At 40.6% G+C, this 17,524-nt stretch overlaps 1 protein-coding gene across 1 annotated transcript in view; it reads right to left on the reverse strand.

Annotated features, from left to right (window-relative positions):
- The window catches only part of ddb1 (damage-specific DNA binding protein 1), a 59,375-nt gene extending 42,670 nt beyond the window's left edge, over positions 1 to 16,705 (reverse strand). The window contains exons 1-12 of the mRNA XM_085771854.1: positions 16,564 to 16,705; positions 14,812 to 14,960; positions 13,712 to 13,828; positions 13,107 to 13,328; positions 12,537 to 12,651; positions 12,242 to 12,339; positions 8,285 to 8,443; positions 5,017 to 5,100; positions 4,385 to 4,501; positions 1,259 to 1,361; positions 486 to 561; positions 284 to 392 (exon numbers count right to left, since the gene is read on the reverse strand). Of these exons, the coding sequence (XP_085627980.1) occupies positions 284 to 392; positions 486 to 561; positions 1,259 to 1,361; positions 4,385 to 4,501; positions 5,017 to 5,100; positions 8,285 to 8,443; positions 12,242 to 12,339; positions 12,537 to 12,651; positions 13,107 to 13,328; positions 13,712 to 13,828; positions 14,812 to 14,960; positions 16,564 to 16,624 (1,410 nt within the window). The 5' untranslated portion in view covers positions 16,625 to 16,705. The remainder of the gene's footprint in view (positions 1 to 283; positions 393 to 485; positions 562 to 1,258; positions 1,362 to 4,384; positions 4,502 to 5,016; positions 5,101 to 8,284; positions 8,444 to 12,241; positions 12,340 to 12,536; positions 12,652 to 13,106; positions 13,329 to 13,711; positions 13,829 to 14,811; positions 14,961 to 16,563) is intronic.
- Between the last annotated feature and the right edge of the window lie 819 nt (positions 16,706 to 17,524).

The following is a 17,524-nucleotide window of genomic DNA, read 5'->3' on the forward strand; positions in this document are numbered from 1 at the left end:
ATCCAGTTAACAGGCCGGGCTGGGATCGGAGAGAATGTGAGAGGTCGGGCTGGAACTTTTGGGGGCGCAAATCTAAGCTCCAGTGTGGACTCTGTAGAAAGCCTGCTCCTCCTTGTGATGGGATAGAAAAAAGAAAAAAGAGCCACTCAGATCCAAACCATCAGTTCCTGCTTCTACAGTGGGCTGATATTTTTTCCTACTTCTTGTGAAAAGGGCAGCACATGAACTCAAAACATACAACTGAAGTGTGTGTGTGTGTGTGTGTTTGTGTGTGCGTACTAACTTGAATGAGCTGCTGGTGTGCAACGTTGCCACAGTAAAATGTCTGTTGGTTGTCCACAAAGCCTGGAAGTTCGGTTTCTTCCACCTCCTCTCCACTCAGCATCAGCACTCTGGGGGGAACACACGTCTCTTTAGATAAGATAGCAACACTCAAAATTGACTCGGCACTTATCTGGCATGCTGCACTTGCAAACAACACCCACCGTGTCTGACCCACGAAAGACAGCACCAGCATGTCATCTGTCTCTCTGCCTGCCTCGGAGCGCAGCGGCCACAGACCTTGAGGAAGGGATTTGAGGAAGAGGTGCGTTAGAGAGAGAGAGACAGGATGAAGAAATACAATATCTAGCCAGTAATCAAGCTTCAAGATCTTTAACTACTCCGCCTGTCAAATGTTAACATGTTGGGAGGATGTACAGGTTACAGATGCCTCCCAGAGAGCCATTGACCAGTTAAGTGAATAATTGCCTCTCATCAAGAGGCCAGGAGAGAAGGCAGCGGCTCAGACATTTAGGGCAGAGCTGGTCAATAAACAGCTGAAGCCTAACAAGCACAAGAAGACCTTAACTGCCTGCTGCGTCTCACTTCACCATCAGAGAACGGTCGAGGGATGGGGAGATTCATTTTCTGGGATTAAGAGGCGTCTGCCATTGTTAAAACCTGACCAGATTCTTCAGTTTGGCACTTGGCTATTTGCAGACACTGCAGTACTTGAAACGAAAACAAATGTTTAACCTAAGGCTAACACTTTTTTTTTCCTCCAAATCCTTGAGTCAGGACCTGTGACACGTGAGCCATCTGCTCACATTCACATGCTGAGCCTGGAGAGAAGCAACAGCTGGCGTCTCAGCCAGGTGATGAGAACAGATGTGCAGGTAAGAAATTGAGTCAGTCACGAACTAAGGTCCAGATAAAGTCAAGCCTGGCGGTGGAGGAGACACACACACATACACACATGTAGAGAGAACACACAAACCTTTAATTCCCGGCAGGTCAATGCTGGCATGTTCGTGAATCCCAATGCCGTTGCGGATAATCCGAAGAGAGCCCTCTTTGAACGCACCTGAGCACGTCACCAGCTAAAAGCAGCAAAGAGACATAAAGACATGAACTGAGATATGCGTGAGACTTTTTTTTTTTTTTACCCTTTTAAGGGTGATAAGGAGTTGATCCTTTTTAATATTTTCCTATCTATTCTATTCTTGTGATACCTCCTACCTCCTCCTTTTTTCTTTCTTGGTAGTTCAAACCTTATTTTGTACTTTAACCCACCATTCAAATCTGTAATAATAACACTGTACACAATACTGCTCATTATTTTCTAATTAGTCCCCAATTACTGCTGTGAAATGAACTCTGCAACACTGCTAACAGGAAGTTCAGTGAGATAAGTCTCATAGCCACTGTGTTTAACGTGTCTAACTCCCACTTCACTGTGTGTAGTAGTAATTATCATATTACAGGTCCAGTGGTGGCGTTAGAAAACAAGAGCAGTAACGTTACACCTTGTGAACACAGCTTCTATTTGTTATTTATTTGTGAGTGTTCATAAGTGGAGAGTGAGGTTTCTTGCCGGGAGGGGAGTTTTGGGGTGTGTGTTGTGTTGTGTTTACAAGACAAGAGGATACACTACATCCACTAAGAAGAGTTGCATCCTCGGGGCAGAGTGGAGGCTACAGTGGGTTGCTATGGTAACGATGCCAACATCAGCACAAGAGAGGAAGTTATCTTTGGACTCCCTTTCCACCTCTGGAGACAGTTCTTAGAAAACCTACAAATACAACATTTTCCACAATAACCTTTATTTGTATACTGTATACATCTATCTTTATATTTATTCTATTCTTTTAAATCCTAAATTTAAATAGTATATGCATTTTTTTGGTAGAATTTTTAAATTTATTCTATTTTATCTTATTTAAATGTTTATTTTATCGCTACCTTTTACTATTTTCTGTACCTTTGTGTCTGCACAAAGTTCCTTGTGCTGTAAACTGACCGTTACTGCTCTGAGCAATAAAACTGATTCGGAAAAAAGGGAATGAATGAAGTTTTTTGCTGAAACGTGTTATGTTTCTACAAGTAAACAGCTGCTAATGCTAACAGCGACTACACAGCATTAGCAAAACTCAATGGTCTTGCTTCGACTAGATATTGTCAGATAATTAATTAGTTATAGCAGTGAGCATCATGGCAGCAGAGATAACTGCTGTGGTTCTGTTCAATTTAAGAGCCAATATCAGTTCATAGTAGAGCTGGTCTGAGATTGCCAGCACAAACATGACAACAGTGTTGAGATCCAGCACCCCGAGGGTAAATCATTCTGGTGTCTGTACAGTCTGGCTGGAGAGCACCAGAATGTGATTTATTCATCCAGTCATGGTACACTAACAGGATTAATACTAGAGCCCATAATAATCTCAGCCCCTACCACCTGCCACCCGGCACCTTCATCCTAATGGAAATAACCACTGCAAACCTGGCAACCCACTTAACTCCCCCGAGCTTGTTCCGACATGCCCCCACACGCTCAGCCGCGTCCTCATGGGACTCGGCCAGTCCCCCATCATCTGCACAAATGAGGCTCATGTATTTGTTATTTATGCAGGTTGTATCAATCATAAACCAACGCATGCTTCGCAGTTGCACATTCATAAACACAATCATTTTTTCCCCCCCATTCTTGGCGTAGCCTCCATGCTTTCTCTGCGGTTTATGTTCTGGGCTATATTTTGCCCTGCGGCCTCCACTGTTTTAAACTGTCTTGGAACGAGTCTCCACCAATTAACCAGGTCAAATGCTCAGCGGACTTCTCACCAAATGGCAAATTGAAACAATTGCGATTGAATTGGACCGAGTGTGTGGCTGAATGCAGTGGGTGACTGGGCCGTGTGCTGGTTGGTCTGTCTGTATCCAGGCTCTGGCTCGGCGCTCTGGTGGACCGCTGCCTTTGGAACCACATCAACTACCCCGAGGCCTGGTCTCAAACCCTGCCAACTAAACCTTCTGTACTGCATCTCTCCATACTTCGCTGTTTTCATCTCCCTCTGCCTCAGTGGTTCCTCACAAAGGAGGACAAATATTCACATCAAAAAATTGGTTTTGTAAATCTATATTTCTGGAGCATTATGTCAAAGAAAGTGCCAAAAACAGACAGCCTGGATCTGCAGCGGGTTGCCGTTTTAAGAAATAACATTTTGATATTTTAGGGAGAAAAAAGACAACAAATAGTTTTCTTAGAACTGAGTACAAACGTCAAATTTTGTCCTCTTGTTCCCTTTTAACATTCAGAACGGGTTATATCACATTATATTTCAAAAACAAACTCTTTGACAATGGCTGAGGTTTAACAAAGTCAAGTACACGGTGCTAAAGATGATGGACTGTTAGGATACGTGCCGACAGGGAACAAATCTTCGCTGTCACTTTTCATGGCCGTAAATATTATTAGAGGAAATGCCACGCACAGTAATCTGACTTTCTGCAACGGAAAAAGAAAGGCAATTTAAGTCTGTGTGCGACAGATGCATTTTAATGTGGGGTATAATTGCAGCCCAGCTAAATTATATCTGGACGCGATTGGAATACCGTACGTGTGTTAATACAAGGTGACCAGAGGGCAGCGGCAACTAAAAAAAAATTAGAATAGACAAAAGAAGTAGACCCAGTCTGACTTTAAAATAAGATACAGGAAGCCCCGTATCTGATTCAGCAAGAATCTCCTGAATATACTGTACTCAAGCCAGCGGCAGGTTTGTGCTGTAGTGTGTAGCATACTTAATTCTGCTGACAAAAAAAACACAGTTAACACGACTCAAGGAGCTAGCTGCGATCATGATGCTATAAGCCCAGACTCCCTGAAGGCTGTGACAAAGAGGATGATGAGGAGGAAAACACAGACCATAAGCTACAGTGTGTACCCAGCCACTGTTACGGAGGTTTTCGGTAATAACCATGTTATGTCTACATCTTCTGTTGAATGCCCCAAAGACAGCTTTAACTATATGTGTACGATTTTGCATTTCATTATGCAACTGTGACGTTTTGGCAAACTAACTGATTTGTAGAGGATTAAAGGACTCGGTTTGTTTGTTTTCTTTACCTGACCCTGGCCTTGTCTCTCCAGGTCCACCACACACATGTCCACTATGGGCCCCAGGTTGGTGAACGTCTCCATCACCGCCACGTACGAGCCCTGGTCGTTGCTGTCCACGTTGAGCTGCAGAGAAACAAGCAGAACCCCGCTGACAAGTCAATAAGAACCGGCCATAGTGCATGATGCAGTGTTTTTCAACCTTGGGGTCGGGACCCCATGTGGGGTCGCGTGGAATTCAAATTGGGTCGCCTGAAATGTCTAGTAATTGATAAAAAAAATTACTGATGAAAATATTTTTTAATGTATTATTATTCTTTTTAGAATTAATATTAAAAACACCACACAATCTTAAACAAAAACAAAACAAATATATATTTTTAAAAAATCACTAGAGGTAAAAAGTGACATTTTAATCTACATAAGGATATCTGATTTGTTTGTATCCTTTGTTGCATGGGCAAGACAATTTAACAAAATGTTATCACAATAGGAATGTGGCCATATTTTGTTTTTATAAAAAAGGTAATATGCATCTCAACAGACCATAAACAAAGCATTGTGTTTGGTCCTATTTATTTCTCAACGTTACATCTTTGAACTTTTTCATCACTGTAAAAATGTCAAACTTTGCTGCTTACCTTCACTAACTGGGAGTCACCCAGTCTGGAGCCCACGAAGACCACACCGTTGTCCAAGTAGGTCAAGCACTCAGCAATAGACGTCTGTCAATGGAGAAGAAAACAAAAACTTAGGCCGTGTACAACTGCAGATTATTTAGTTTTGATCAATACACTGACTGAATACCTGATGAATCATTTTGGTAAGAAAATGTCACAGAGCAGCACTTGCATGGGGACATCAATACAACAATTAGCACAAATATGTTCAATAATTTTCATAAACAAATTAACTGTTAAAATGATCTAGTATGTAAAGATGACAAAGCTAAACTTTGTCCAAATAAATGAGCAGTTATGAAACATCACTCTAGGCTCTGGTTATTTCAGATGCTACTTATTTTCAACCACATCTGGAAAATTATTAACAATTAAACATTATTATAGTCATCTGCAGCCAGACTTGCGCAACAGCTGACCAAAACAAAAGAAAGGCCACTAAGAACTCTTTTCAGCTAAACTGAAACATAAATGAAACGATTACAGCACATGAAGGTATTTATGCTGTTGGAAAAATAAAGGTCAACAAATAAAAAAAATAACATTGCTGTTGTTTTGTATTGTCATTTCAGTTGGAAAGGTTTCAAGTCATCTGTAAACGGACACGAGTGACAATAATGTCTGACATAAAGGACTCACTGTCATCAGATGAACTCATTTTCTGAGGTATTTTTATAAACAAAGTTTTCCTGTCAAACATTTTAATGTGAAGTCTCTGCTTACCGTCGACTGGGCAGAGAGGTCCCAATAATAAAATCTAGAGTGATCTGAAAAGCAATCTGCCTCTAGGTCAACAGAGCTACCTGACTTGATTGTCTCTAGCTCTGGCATCGCTCTGCAGACTAAGAAAGCATTTTACCTTTCTAAACTCATTGGAAAGTCATTAGAGGAAGGTGCCGAGAGCCAAAAGCTGTCTGCCTTTAACATGAGCGTTCGCTTCAAGCACAGAATTGATATACAGTGACTGTCTAAATCAACTTTAAAGGGATAAGTGACACCCTGGCGAGCAGGCAACAAAGGAGTGGGATCATTTTTTCTCATCCTCTCCACAAGTAACAGACTGATCCATTAGCTCCTGTCAGGGCTATAAACCATTAACAAGTCAATGTTAACAAAGTGGGTATTGAGAGCAAAAGGCAGCAGGAGGAAAATCAACAAGCAACATAAAGGGTGGTTGAGCCAGGTACAGAGGAACGGACTGGAGCGATGCCAGAGGACAGGCAGGTGGATAAACAGAGTGAAGACAGGCAGAAATGAAGCCACTGACCGTTTCAACAGCGATGTGGAGAAACCATAGAGAGTGCAGTCTATATGACAAATGCCCTGAGATAACTTAACTATATACAATAAATTTGATTGGCATTTTAATTCCACTATCCCATCATATACACTGATCTTAATTACAGCATATTTTAATGAGTTTTCACAGCCGACTGCAAACATACAGTGAATTATTGGACTGGATTTTAGCCCAAACATTCTGTTAACGGTTATTAATATTTAAAACGATGATGACAACATCCATTCATGTTCGGATGTTGCTCTGTTTGCTTCCTATACCTGCTTTGTAAAGCAAAAGCACAATTGTGAGACAATATTATAAAGTGTAATGGTTCTAAATGACAACAATTAATTAGTAAAAGTAAAAGCATTTCAAAATTTAAATAAGGAATGTGTTAATTGTAATACTGCTCATTAACCAACAAACACATTTCTTCTTTAAAGGGATAGTTCAACAGTTTTGGCAAATTGGCCCATTGCCATAATCCCTATAGTTTTAGCAGTAGATTCGTGTAAGCTATTTTTAGAACGGCAGAGCAGAGCCGCGAGCTGCTCAGAGCTATGCTTCAGAGGCTCATGGGATTTCTTGGTTTCCCTCATCAAACTCATCAAATACACAATCCAACAACTGCAAAACGCTCTCATGGACAAGTTGTGACCTGCACATTCACCACGCTATGACGGAACGTTACAAGACGCTGTTTTCGAGGCAAATGCAGAGTCTGCTTGCCGAAAAACTGCCCCTGACGGGAACGCGCATCAGCAGTTTTGCATGAATTTACCTCAAAAACAACTCGGTTTCGTTCCGTTATTATCTCATAGCGTGGTGAATGTGCAGGTCACAACTTGTCCACCAGAGCGTTTGAGTTGTTGGATTGTGTATTTGAGTTTGATGAGGGAAACCAAGAAATCCCATGAGCCTCCGTAGCGTAGCTCTGAGCAGCTCGCGGCTCTGCTCGGCTGTTCTAAAAATAGCTTGCACGACAATTAAAGGTAACAAACCTACTCCTAAAACTATAGGGATTATGGCAATGGGCCAATTTGCCAAAATGTTTAACTATCCCTTTAAGAAGCTGTGAGTACAGAGCTGAATGTTGATTTCCACTTCACTCTAACGCTTGTTTAGGCTGCATCTTTCCTCTGCTGAAAGAGACAGACAGTCTCTAGTGACATGCTTAACATCATGAAGGATAATAAATTAATGACAGGATAACAAAAAGAAAACCATGAATAAAATGAATGATGTGCTTGTACATCATACAAAGTATATCCCTGCAAGAAATCCCATGACATTGTGATTTGTTTTGCATTATTGGTCAATGGCAAAAAAAACAACAACTAAGAGTCCTGGGACATTTTAAACTGTTAAGTTACAGTATTAGACTGAGGCTGCATGTTCTCGTAAGTCACAGGCAGTTACTTTGACGACGCAGCCTGTCTGAGTGAGTGTCGCAGTGCATCTTATGAGATGGCTCTGGTGCAAAATGTAAATTAAGATAATTCACTAATTAATTCACTCATTCAGTACATAAACATCTGTGTGGCACTTTGAATGGACTTTGTGATGTTTAATGCTTCATCATCAAGTTGCTGCCAATGGTGTTTTCCAGAGTTGATTGTCTAATGAGGATGTCCCCTGTCTGTGCAATCAGTGCAACTCTTAATGTGTTTTGTTATCAATTACCTCGCTAGCACTTGTCAAACACCGTGGACAACTCCCAGCTCTCTATTCGGCAGGACGCAACCAATACAGATAAACACATTACTCTGTCATCGGGCTTGAATTGTTTGGAAGCGGAGGCTAGCGTAGCGGTCGTAAAATATACGAGCATGGCGAGTCGAAATGTGTTAATCAAAACTATTTCAAGTACGTGGCTGGACTTAAGTGAGCGATGTGCTATTTGTGGAAAACTCTGAGCAACATAAGAGAGTAAAACAGATGAAGGACCTCTCCCAGCAGCTCCACGTGGAGGTCTTTGAGGGCCACCGTGCCGTCCATGAGTTCCTCCTTCTCCAAGAGCAGCATGAACAGACGCCCCTCCATGTCCCCCAGCAGGTAGCGCGAGCCGTTGGGGTCCACCCGGTTGTGGCAGACGATGGTGCTTTGCTGTAAATTGAGAGTAGAACACATGCAAACAATTAAAAATCCTGGAAAAGCTCCTCCAGTAGCAAAAAAAAGAGGTTTTTTAATATTCACCTCATGCTTTGTATAAGAACTGTGTTGTGCCACAGGGAACTGTCTGCGGTATGTTTGTTTTATCAAGTCTCATTATGAAAACATACCCTTGGTACAATTTGAAACTACACACTCTTCATGCCTCTATTGCCTGACAAGATTAAGTCAGCCAGCCAACCTGTCAGGAGCCTGTGGATGCTATGAAAGCGTAAATAAGAAGCTAAAGATACAGAGGATTCAACAAGCACGCTCCACTAAAAACCTGAAAGTCAATAGGAACAGCTGGAGTTTGACTTGTACTAGATTTTTGATGCTGCTATTTGTTTTGTTACTGAATTTTTCAAGAAAAATATCTGATACAAAGCCACATATTGATTTTGAAGTCCATTAATTCTGTTAAATAAGAGATAAGTGCAAAACAAGACATCTTTAGAAACCTCAAGGTAGTGCTCTCTGGAGGACACATGCATCAGCATCAGCAACACCGTTCCTAATTTATCTGAAAGCAATCTTTGGTAAGTGATCATTGCAATATTAATATTATTTACTGACTCGTTGACTGACTTTTCCTGGCATATGGTAGTTTTTTTTCAGCTCTACTTATATAAGACTTTCATGGGCTCATCTGGAGCTATAGAAGGAACTCCACTGATGCAAACTATTGCATCTGTTGCACAGTATAACTTCCCTCCCTGAACAAAACGCCCCTTGGCTGTTGACAGGCTCACTTTTCCACTCTCGGTTAACACTTTGGGCCTTAGCCAGACTGTGCTGCAGCAAAACATCTTATGAGCCAAAGCCTTCCTTCTCCACTATCAGCACATGATAAGCCACCCAAACTTGCTGTACAATAGTAGTCATGATTGGAATTGGCATTAAAATCACTCGGTGTGACTGAGCCAGTTCTACTTTTCCTTCAAAGGAAGGTATTGTTATTGTCATTGTCTACTGTACAAGCTCAGTCAATTTCTCACTTGATTGAGCCTATACAAAACTCATTTTCCCCAATCCTCCTGACTGTTGTATTGCTTACATTTTTTTTGTCAAAGCATGGATCCGCTTTTTACTTTTTGCAGCTTCGCAAACTTCCTGCAATTCGCTCGACTGAATGGCAAGTAATTAGCTCCTTCGATTGTTGGAGTCAGAGCGGCCTGCTGACCATCCACGGACCGGTTTTTATAGAGAGTATAACACAAGCTCAGGAAACATTCAGCAAACCTCCGTGTTGGCACAACCTTTGGTGTCTCGTATTAAATTTACACTTCTCTGCACGAGTGACAATTCATTAATTAGCTGCCAAAAAAAATGTTGTTATACATCAAAGGATACCCGTCTGTGTTTTCTTGACATTGCTGATAGTAAAGTGTGTGTTTCAGCTGAATACTAATGTAACGACAGGTGTGAAAGGAAATCTAGAGTAAAAAAAACTTGAGCTTCATTTATAGCGGATGGTTTCATTAGTCACACAGCAGACGCCCCGCTGTCTCCTCCCTAAAACATCTGTTGAGCAGTGTTGGACAGTGCTCCTGTAGAAATAGACCAGTAACAGAGACATGACAGCTTGCAAGACAATTGTAGAGTCGGGCAAGCGCGCAGGCTGTTTGGGGCTTTTAAAGACACGGCAGAGCAGCAGGACAAAGATACGAGCTGCAGCCTACGAGGAGATAACAGAAGGCTGAGAAGTGTTCGGGGCGACGCTTGTGTTGCATTTCTATTCATAATACCAGGGTCTTGGTGAGGACAAATCTGTGATGCAGTTAAACACCACAACATTCAAGCAACAGTTTTTCCTCTGAATTGCAGATTTGTAATCAACATTTCAATGTTTATTTCTAATGTGGTGCGGTGATGATACTTTTTTTCTGTGCTACTGAAAATTCACAGTAACCTGCACTGCAATAACAGTTAAATCTATGATACATGATTACTTAAAACTACTTGACTAAATAAGCAGTAATATGTGAAACAAGACAATTAATATTAAAAAAAAAAAGTTTTTGTATGACTGCTATTCAGGTAAACAGACAATTCTACCTAATAGCTAAATAACAATAATGTATTTGTAGCAGCAATAACAACATTAATATAACCTTAACAGAGTTGTTTTCGAGGCAAATGCAGAGACTGCTTGCTGGCCCCCGACGGGAACACACATCAGTGGTTTTGCATGAATTTACCTCTAAAACAACTCTGTCTCGTAACGTTCCGTTATTATTTCATAGCGTGGTGAATGTGCAGGTCACAACTTGTCCACCAGAGCGTTTTGGAGTTGTTGGATTGTGTATTTGATGAGTTTGATGCTCTGAGCAGCTCGCGGCTCTGCTCCGCCGTTCTAAAAATAGCTTGCACCGACAATTTAAGGTAACAAACCTACTGCTATGACTATGCCAATTTGCCAAAATGTTGAACTATCCCTTTAATATTTTCTTTTTTCAATCATTTTAAAATGGTCGTTATATTGTGCAGTGCAGGGCTATGCGGGGTGTGTTGATTTGTTCGGGGCTCTCCACTTTCTGCCTTTCAAATATACTGACTGTCAACAGATCCATCTGTCATAGTTGCTCTGACCATCAGGGGCACAGGGAGTGGGAGTGTCCAGACTGTGCTGTTTGTGATTGCCTATTACAATAACATTACATAATCAACACTCACCAAAAACAATCCAAGTCAGTGACGGTTGTTACTTGTTGGAAACTTAATTTTGATGCAAGAAGTTCAAGTTCTTGCCTTGTTAGCTACAGCAGGTGGATCACTGAACACTTTCATTAAAAACCTGATGTTTCACCAAACAAGTGAAATCATAAAAAAAAAAAAGTTTGACTGAATTCCAAAGCAGCCAAGTTAATCAGGAAAAGCCAAAGTTGCAGAAACTTGAATGAAAAAACACACATCAATTACCCCCCCCCCTCTCAGAGTGACAAGTGAGTTATCAAAACAGCCAATAACTCTCACAAAGACCTCCGTTTCGCTTTCATCATAAAGGCAAAACAAAGCTGTGTAACTCCAAATTAGAAGATTCGGCATCCGAAACATCTGATTTGCTCTTTTCCAAATGTATGAGGCCATGGTACAAAAGAGCACAGAGACAGAAAGGGAATATTGTCTAATTATAGAAGCAGGATGTTGTTGAAGAGCTCCTCTGGGCCTTGAGCTTTGTTAAAGTTGCACTGCAGTACAGACTGCAACTTAATCTTGATAGCACTAAAAGCAGAGATGTACTGTCTGCCTTCAACTTCAACATCAGTTATGAGATTTATAACAAACATAGATGCACGTACACCTTTAGGGCCTCCTGAATGTAGCACATTATTATGAGGTTTACATAATATTGATTCTGATGATAGTTTTACAACCATCATTGTTATTTTTGCTTCATTCTATCAAAGAGTAGTAACTGGAACTCTATTTGCCATAAAACCTCCTGTTTAACACGACACAGATTTCCTGGAGCCTCCTCTGCTACCAGCCCACTCATAATAACTTATGACGTTACATAAACAAAACGTTTATTCTTCATCACTCTTTGGACTTTACATGGGGCTCTACTCCAATAACACTATACACGAGTCAGTTCTACACCGTAATGCAAAGATGTTAAACTATCATTCATTCCTTTCAACGGATGACTGCTGGTCATATTTAAGGGTTTTACAAAGAACAACTAAATTCTAACCTTTTAATTAGACAAAAAACAGAGTTATATTAATACCCGATATTCGATGTCTTTACCTTAATAGTGGGAGGTGCAATGGCCAAGTATTTGTCTCCATTGTGATAGGTGATGGACTCTTGTCCTATGATTATAGCTCCACCAAATGGCTCTGGCACTAAAATACAAGCACATAAGCACACGAGTCAGTGTTTATCAAATGGTTGTTCTGAATGAAAAAGAAAACAGGTAACAAATCAGATTAAAAACAATTCTAGTACTAAATCCAGGTAAGAGGTGCAGAGCTCTCCTGTTGATTACTACTAACTTGACCTATTCCTTCAGTAATGTTCACAGTGTGTATGCTCTGATTACCTGGGATGACCATTGATGCCTCAGCCTCCACGTTCTCCTGTTTCCAGGGGCCCTTGTTGAACTCCTTCTCCCTCAGAGAGACCTCATAGGTCTTCACATGGCGTCCCTGTGGATCCTACATGACACAATGGGACATAATGTTACACTTCAAGGACAAGCATTTACCAGCAAAGTCTTTCCTTTAAAGAGGAACTATGCAGGATTTGTAGCTTGACTATGCTACTTTTTTTTACCCTAATTAAACACCTTTGGAGTAATTTGATTAATGACTTAACTTGTTACGAGGGAGAATGGAGGCTCTCTGCCTTCCACCTAGCGTGTCACTTATTGCGTCTCTTGGCTGATAAACAACTGCCGAACACGAACACGCCCAGTAACCCGTAACCTCTTGTTTATGACAGATTAAACTACCGCTCTATTGATTGCTTTCTCGCTGGCTTCGTTGTAAACAAATGCACATGGCCAGGAGGAGGGTTAGCAAAACAGCGGAAAAGCGAGTGGACTTAGTGGCATAGTTCCCCTTTAACACACCCTCCTACATCCGTGTACTGTGTCTTCTTCCTAGAGTACCTGGTAGATGAAGCAGACAGTCGGGGCCTGGCAGCCGTACAGGAAGTGAACGTCGATGACCTGGAGCTCCTCCAGTCTGATGTTGAAGGCCTTGAGCTCGCGGTTGTCCCGGTCCAATGGAATCACCTTGAACAAGCCGTCGTACAGCCGCAGGCCAATCATGCGGCATTCTGGGTCTACAATTCCGATAATCCCCGTCTCTGATGGACGTCCAATACGATCCTGAAAGAGAGCGTTTTGGTTTGAAAACGTTCAAGGCCAGCAGTACACTGTACTGAAACCACATTTGGTACATTCTCAGAGCACCATTGAATCCAGTGCAGCTAGTAAACACTTTTCAGCTTTTATACTAAAACGAGACCAAAGATTACCACTGGCATAAAAAGAATATATGAAGAATATAATATATTTTTATATAAATATTATCTATTTAATTTAGATTTAATGGGAGGTCCAATAGTACACTGTTGCATTTAATCAATATTAACAAGAGAATTTCAAAATATATACTGACTGCCAAACTGCAAAAATCATCTAAAAATCACGAGTCCATATTACGATACAGCAGATCTGAAGAATCCTATTTGTATTGCTGTGTCACTCACCTGGACATTGCCGTGAGCACGGGTGATGATATCAATGCTCTCTCCGTTCTGTTTGTATTCTAGGATGCAGGCGTTGTACTTGGATGTGAGAATGAACAGCAGGTCTTTGCTCTCACCCTGAACAAACGAGAAGAGACACCCACAGTCATCAAAGACCGAACATGCAGAGGCCTAATTTTAATTTCATTAACATGGTTCAGTGTAACAGGTTGTCGCAGTAGTGCTGATCAAACATCCTGATTAAGTGCCTCCAGCCTAAGTAGTAGAGACAGGCTTTAACAGTGTTTGAATCCACTAGTCAGCCCGAGGACACCTAACATTATGGGACTATTATCTCTGCCAAGTTTTATAATAACCATTCATGTTAGGAAAGTATTCTGTCCCCCCATTTTATACTTAACAAATTAACATTGTGTCAAATGCACCTTCCAGATAAAACATATAATTTGTATGAGGTAATTTGTGGGTGCAATTATCAATCATTTTCACAGCCGATTAATCTTACTTTTTTTTTTCTTTCTTTTCCCTAAGCATATAAATGTAAAATAAATGTCATTAATAACTTCACAGAGCCACTGTGATGTCTTCAAACAGATCCAGTCAATAGTCAGAATGGCACAGGAGAACAGTCAGTTATCAATATATTTGCAGATTATCTTTCTGAGAATCCATGAATAAAATCAATGACACCAGATTTTGACAAAGCACAAAATAGGCCAGACTGTTCTGTAACTGTGGGTTAAAACTGTCTCTTTTTATTTTTTGTCTGTCTGTGTCTGTTTTGCCTCGATATTATCCGTCTATGTTCTGTTTTGTAATTGTCTATTGTATAATTTGTCGTCGCAAGGTTTTAAAGTCTTTTGTGTCTTATGTTGTCTAGATGTTGTCATGCTGGGACTATGGCTGAAAAGTAGTTATGCTAAGTGCGGCGCATTTAAACTGATGCTTAACGTATCAATGTTGATGAATGTGCATTGTCCTGACTCAATAAATAAATAAATGAAATGAAAAACGTTGGTATGAAGTTAGGGTTGTACATTTAACCACTAGTTCTAGCAAACGATCCAACAGTCTGATACGAACACAGGCGCGACACCTACCTTGGGCCTGAAGAGCTCCATGACAGCAATCTTTCCATACATGCCGACTTCTTTGACGGGCCGCAGCCCCTCTGCTGTGACCACATAGATCTCCAACCGTGTGTTTTTGGCTATGAGCAGATTTAGGTCTTCCGCAGAGGTGAAATGACCTGTAGAAAGATCAACATTTGTATCATGTTAATTATACTGTATTTAGGTGAGAGCAGCAGGAGGAAAACATATCAGCAGTACTGACTAAAATCAACATTTGCTCTATTAAATATTTTATTTGCAGTGCAGCAACACTGGTATACAATTAATTCTTCATCTAAAGGACATTTGGACAGAGTAGGGAACTAACAACTATTTTTAATATTAATTGCTAGATATTATAACCTGCAATTTTTGTTGATAAATACTCATCTTGCATAACCAAACAGGTGTAATTAACTTGAGGTAAGTTTTTTTCTTTTTAGATGGTATGTTTCTACTAAAAACCTGTGTATAGGGAAGGCTACTGGAGAAATTGATCATTCTAATAAATTTCTGTTAATGATAGTAAACAACAGTTTTAACAATACTGCTGGATACAATACCTTATGGTAAAAATATAAACATATACAGCTCTGGAAAAAATAAAGAGACCACTCTGAAATGTTCTTAATAAATCAGCTTCTCTACATGTATGGCAGGCAGCCATCGATTCCAGTGTCTATTGAACTCCAACACAAGCACACCTCACTCTACTTAGCTGATCACCTGAACCAAATCATATTTAATTATGAGGAAGATTCTAAATAAATAAATACAATTATTTGCATTATACAAGGTCTGAAAACATCAGAACTTTTTTGTTATTTTGACCAGTTACCATTTTCTGCAAATAAATGCTCTAAATGACAATATTTTTATTTCAAATTTGGGAGAAATTTTGTCAGTAGGTTATAAAATGAAACAAAAGTGTTCATTTTACGCAAACACATACCTATATTAAAACCAGAGGAACTAATTTTGAAGTGGTCTCTTAATTTTTTCCAGAGCTGTATTTGATGAGATTTTAATGTAAGTGGCAAAAACAAATGTGTGTGCAAAATCTTAATTTGTCACGTTAAGTTATTTAACCTGTCACACAAGTGTGTTGGAAAAAGTAGAAGTCTAAAATATAGAAAATAAGCGAGAAGTGTCACAACTAAAGTACGTGATGCTCAAACTCAAACCGTATTAGAGTAAAGTTACACCAGTTACAGTCTTGTTTACGTTACACTGCAGGAGCACGCTAATGGGGCGTTCAGGTACCTCACAGGCCGTTGAGGTGACTCGGTGATTGTTTCACCGTCACCTTTTACGTATTCTGTATTTTTGTGGTGCATCGGCCACACGAGCTTTCTTATTATTTTCTTATCAGAAAACACGGACTTCCACAGATACCGCACCCGTAGTCTGGAGTAACTGACTGGTTTGTGTTAATAATGATAATGATGATGAAACGTATTTTGATCTGGGGCAGTCGGATCGTACAACAGCTAATGTTAAATCAGCGGATGGGACATAAACAGATGAGATACGTGTCTGTGCCATGACTTGGCTGCAGAAAACCTAGTGCTAATGTAGCAAGTAAACATTTGACTTAGCAAAACAAAAGCTAGCAGCCGCCGCGGGCCCGTTTGGATCACAGCAGTTGTAGCGCGGGAGCTCAGCTAGCACGCAGGTGGGGAAATGTTTCCCTCTGCACACAACTGCAAAATAAAAGGCAAAGAAACAGCGGGTGTTTACCGGTGATGCAGGCGTTCACTGCCGTGGGCTTCTGGGCCGTTACCACGTAGTTGTACGACATGTTTCACAACAACAAAAGACAAACACCAGAGAAGTGTTTTAATCTTCCACAAGTCACAAAATCATTGATAATAAAACTCCCGGAAGTAGTTAGCCGAGCAGTTCAGGCACGGAGGATGTCGAGCTGACGGGGGCTGAGAGGCGGGCTGGCGGCGGTGGAGCGCCCCCTGTGTCGGGGAGGGGATCCTACATTACTCAGGGTTTGTAATGTTTGATGATGGTCCGAACAAATAATGTACATTCCTCACAGGATTTTTTTTTTTTTATGCCACCACATTTATCTGACAGCTTTAGTTATTTGCTACTTTAATTTTTTCCTGAAAAAATATAATGGACCCTCATAGAATGTGTAGGCAACCATATGGTTTCAACTAGGGATTCAATAAAGTATGGAAAGAAAAATAATTGGTAGCATAGTCTATCAAATATTTGCAAAAGGGCGACATATTTAATATTCATATGCTTTTAAAGATCTGCAGCTCCCCGAGGCAGATCAGGTTTGTTTTGCGTCAGACTATATACTACTAAACATTACCCAGTGTACCCATTTTAAAACATTTTCTGTGCCTGACTTTTTACAGAAAGAACAATCATTTTGTCCTTTTGCTTGATGGTGGGGCAACATGTCACATGTTCACACTCTTGATTATAACCCTGCACTGACACAAGATATGAAAATGACGAAATACTGTATATCTGAGACATATTGGGCTTTCATCTGGCCTACACAAAAAAGATATGCTTTAAGTGATAAACAAAAAACAAAAAGTGCGTGTGACACTGCTGCTGGGCATCGTGGCCGCCTCACTGTGGACTGTGAGCCCGAAAGGACCCACAGGTCACCGGGAAAAGACCCGGTGCACCGGCCACTGGAGCAGCGCGCAAAGAATATTGATTTTTT

The sequence above is a fragment of the Trachurus japonicus genome, chromosome 3, assembly GCF_045865225.1.
Source record: "Trachurus japonicus isolate A0001 chromosome 3, Traja_1.0".
In the NCBI taxonomy this organism is placed as follows: domain Eukaryota; kingdom Metazoa; phylum Chordata; class Actinopteri; order Carangiformes; family Carangidae; genus Trachurus; species Trachurus japonicus.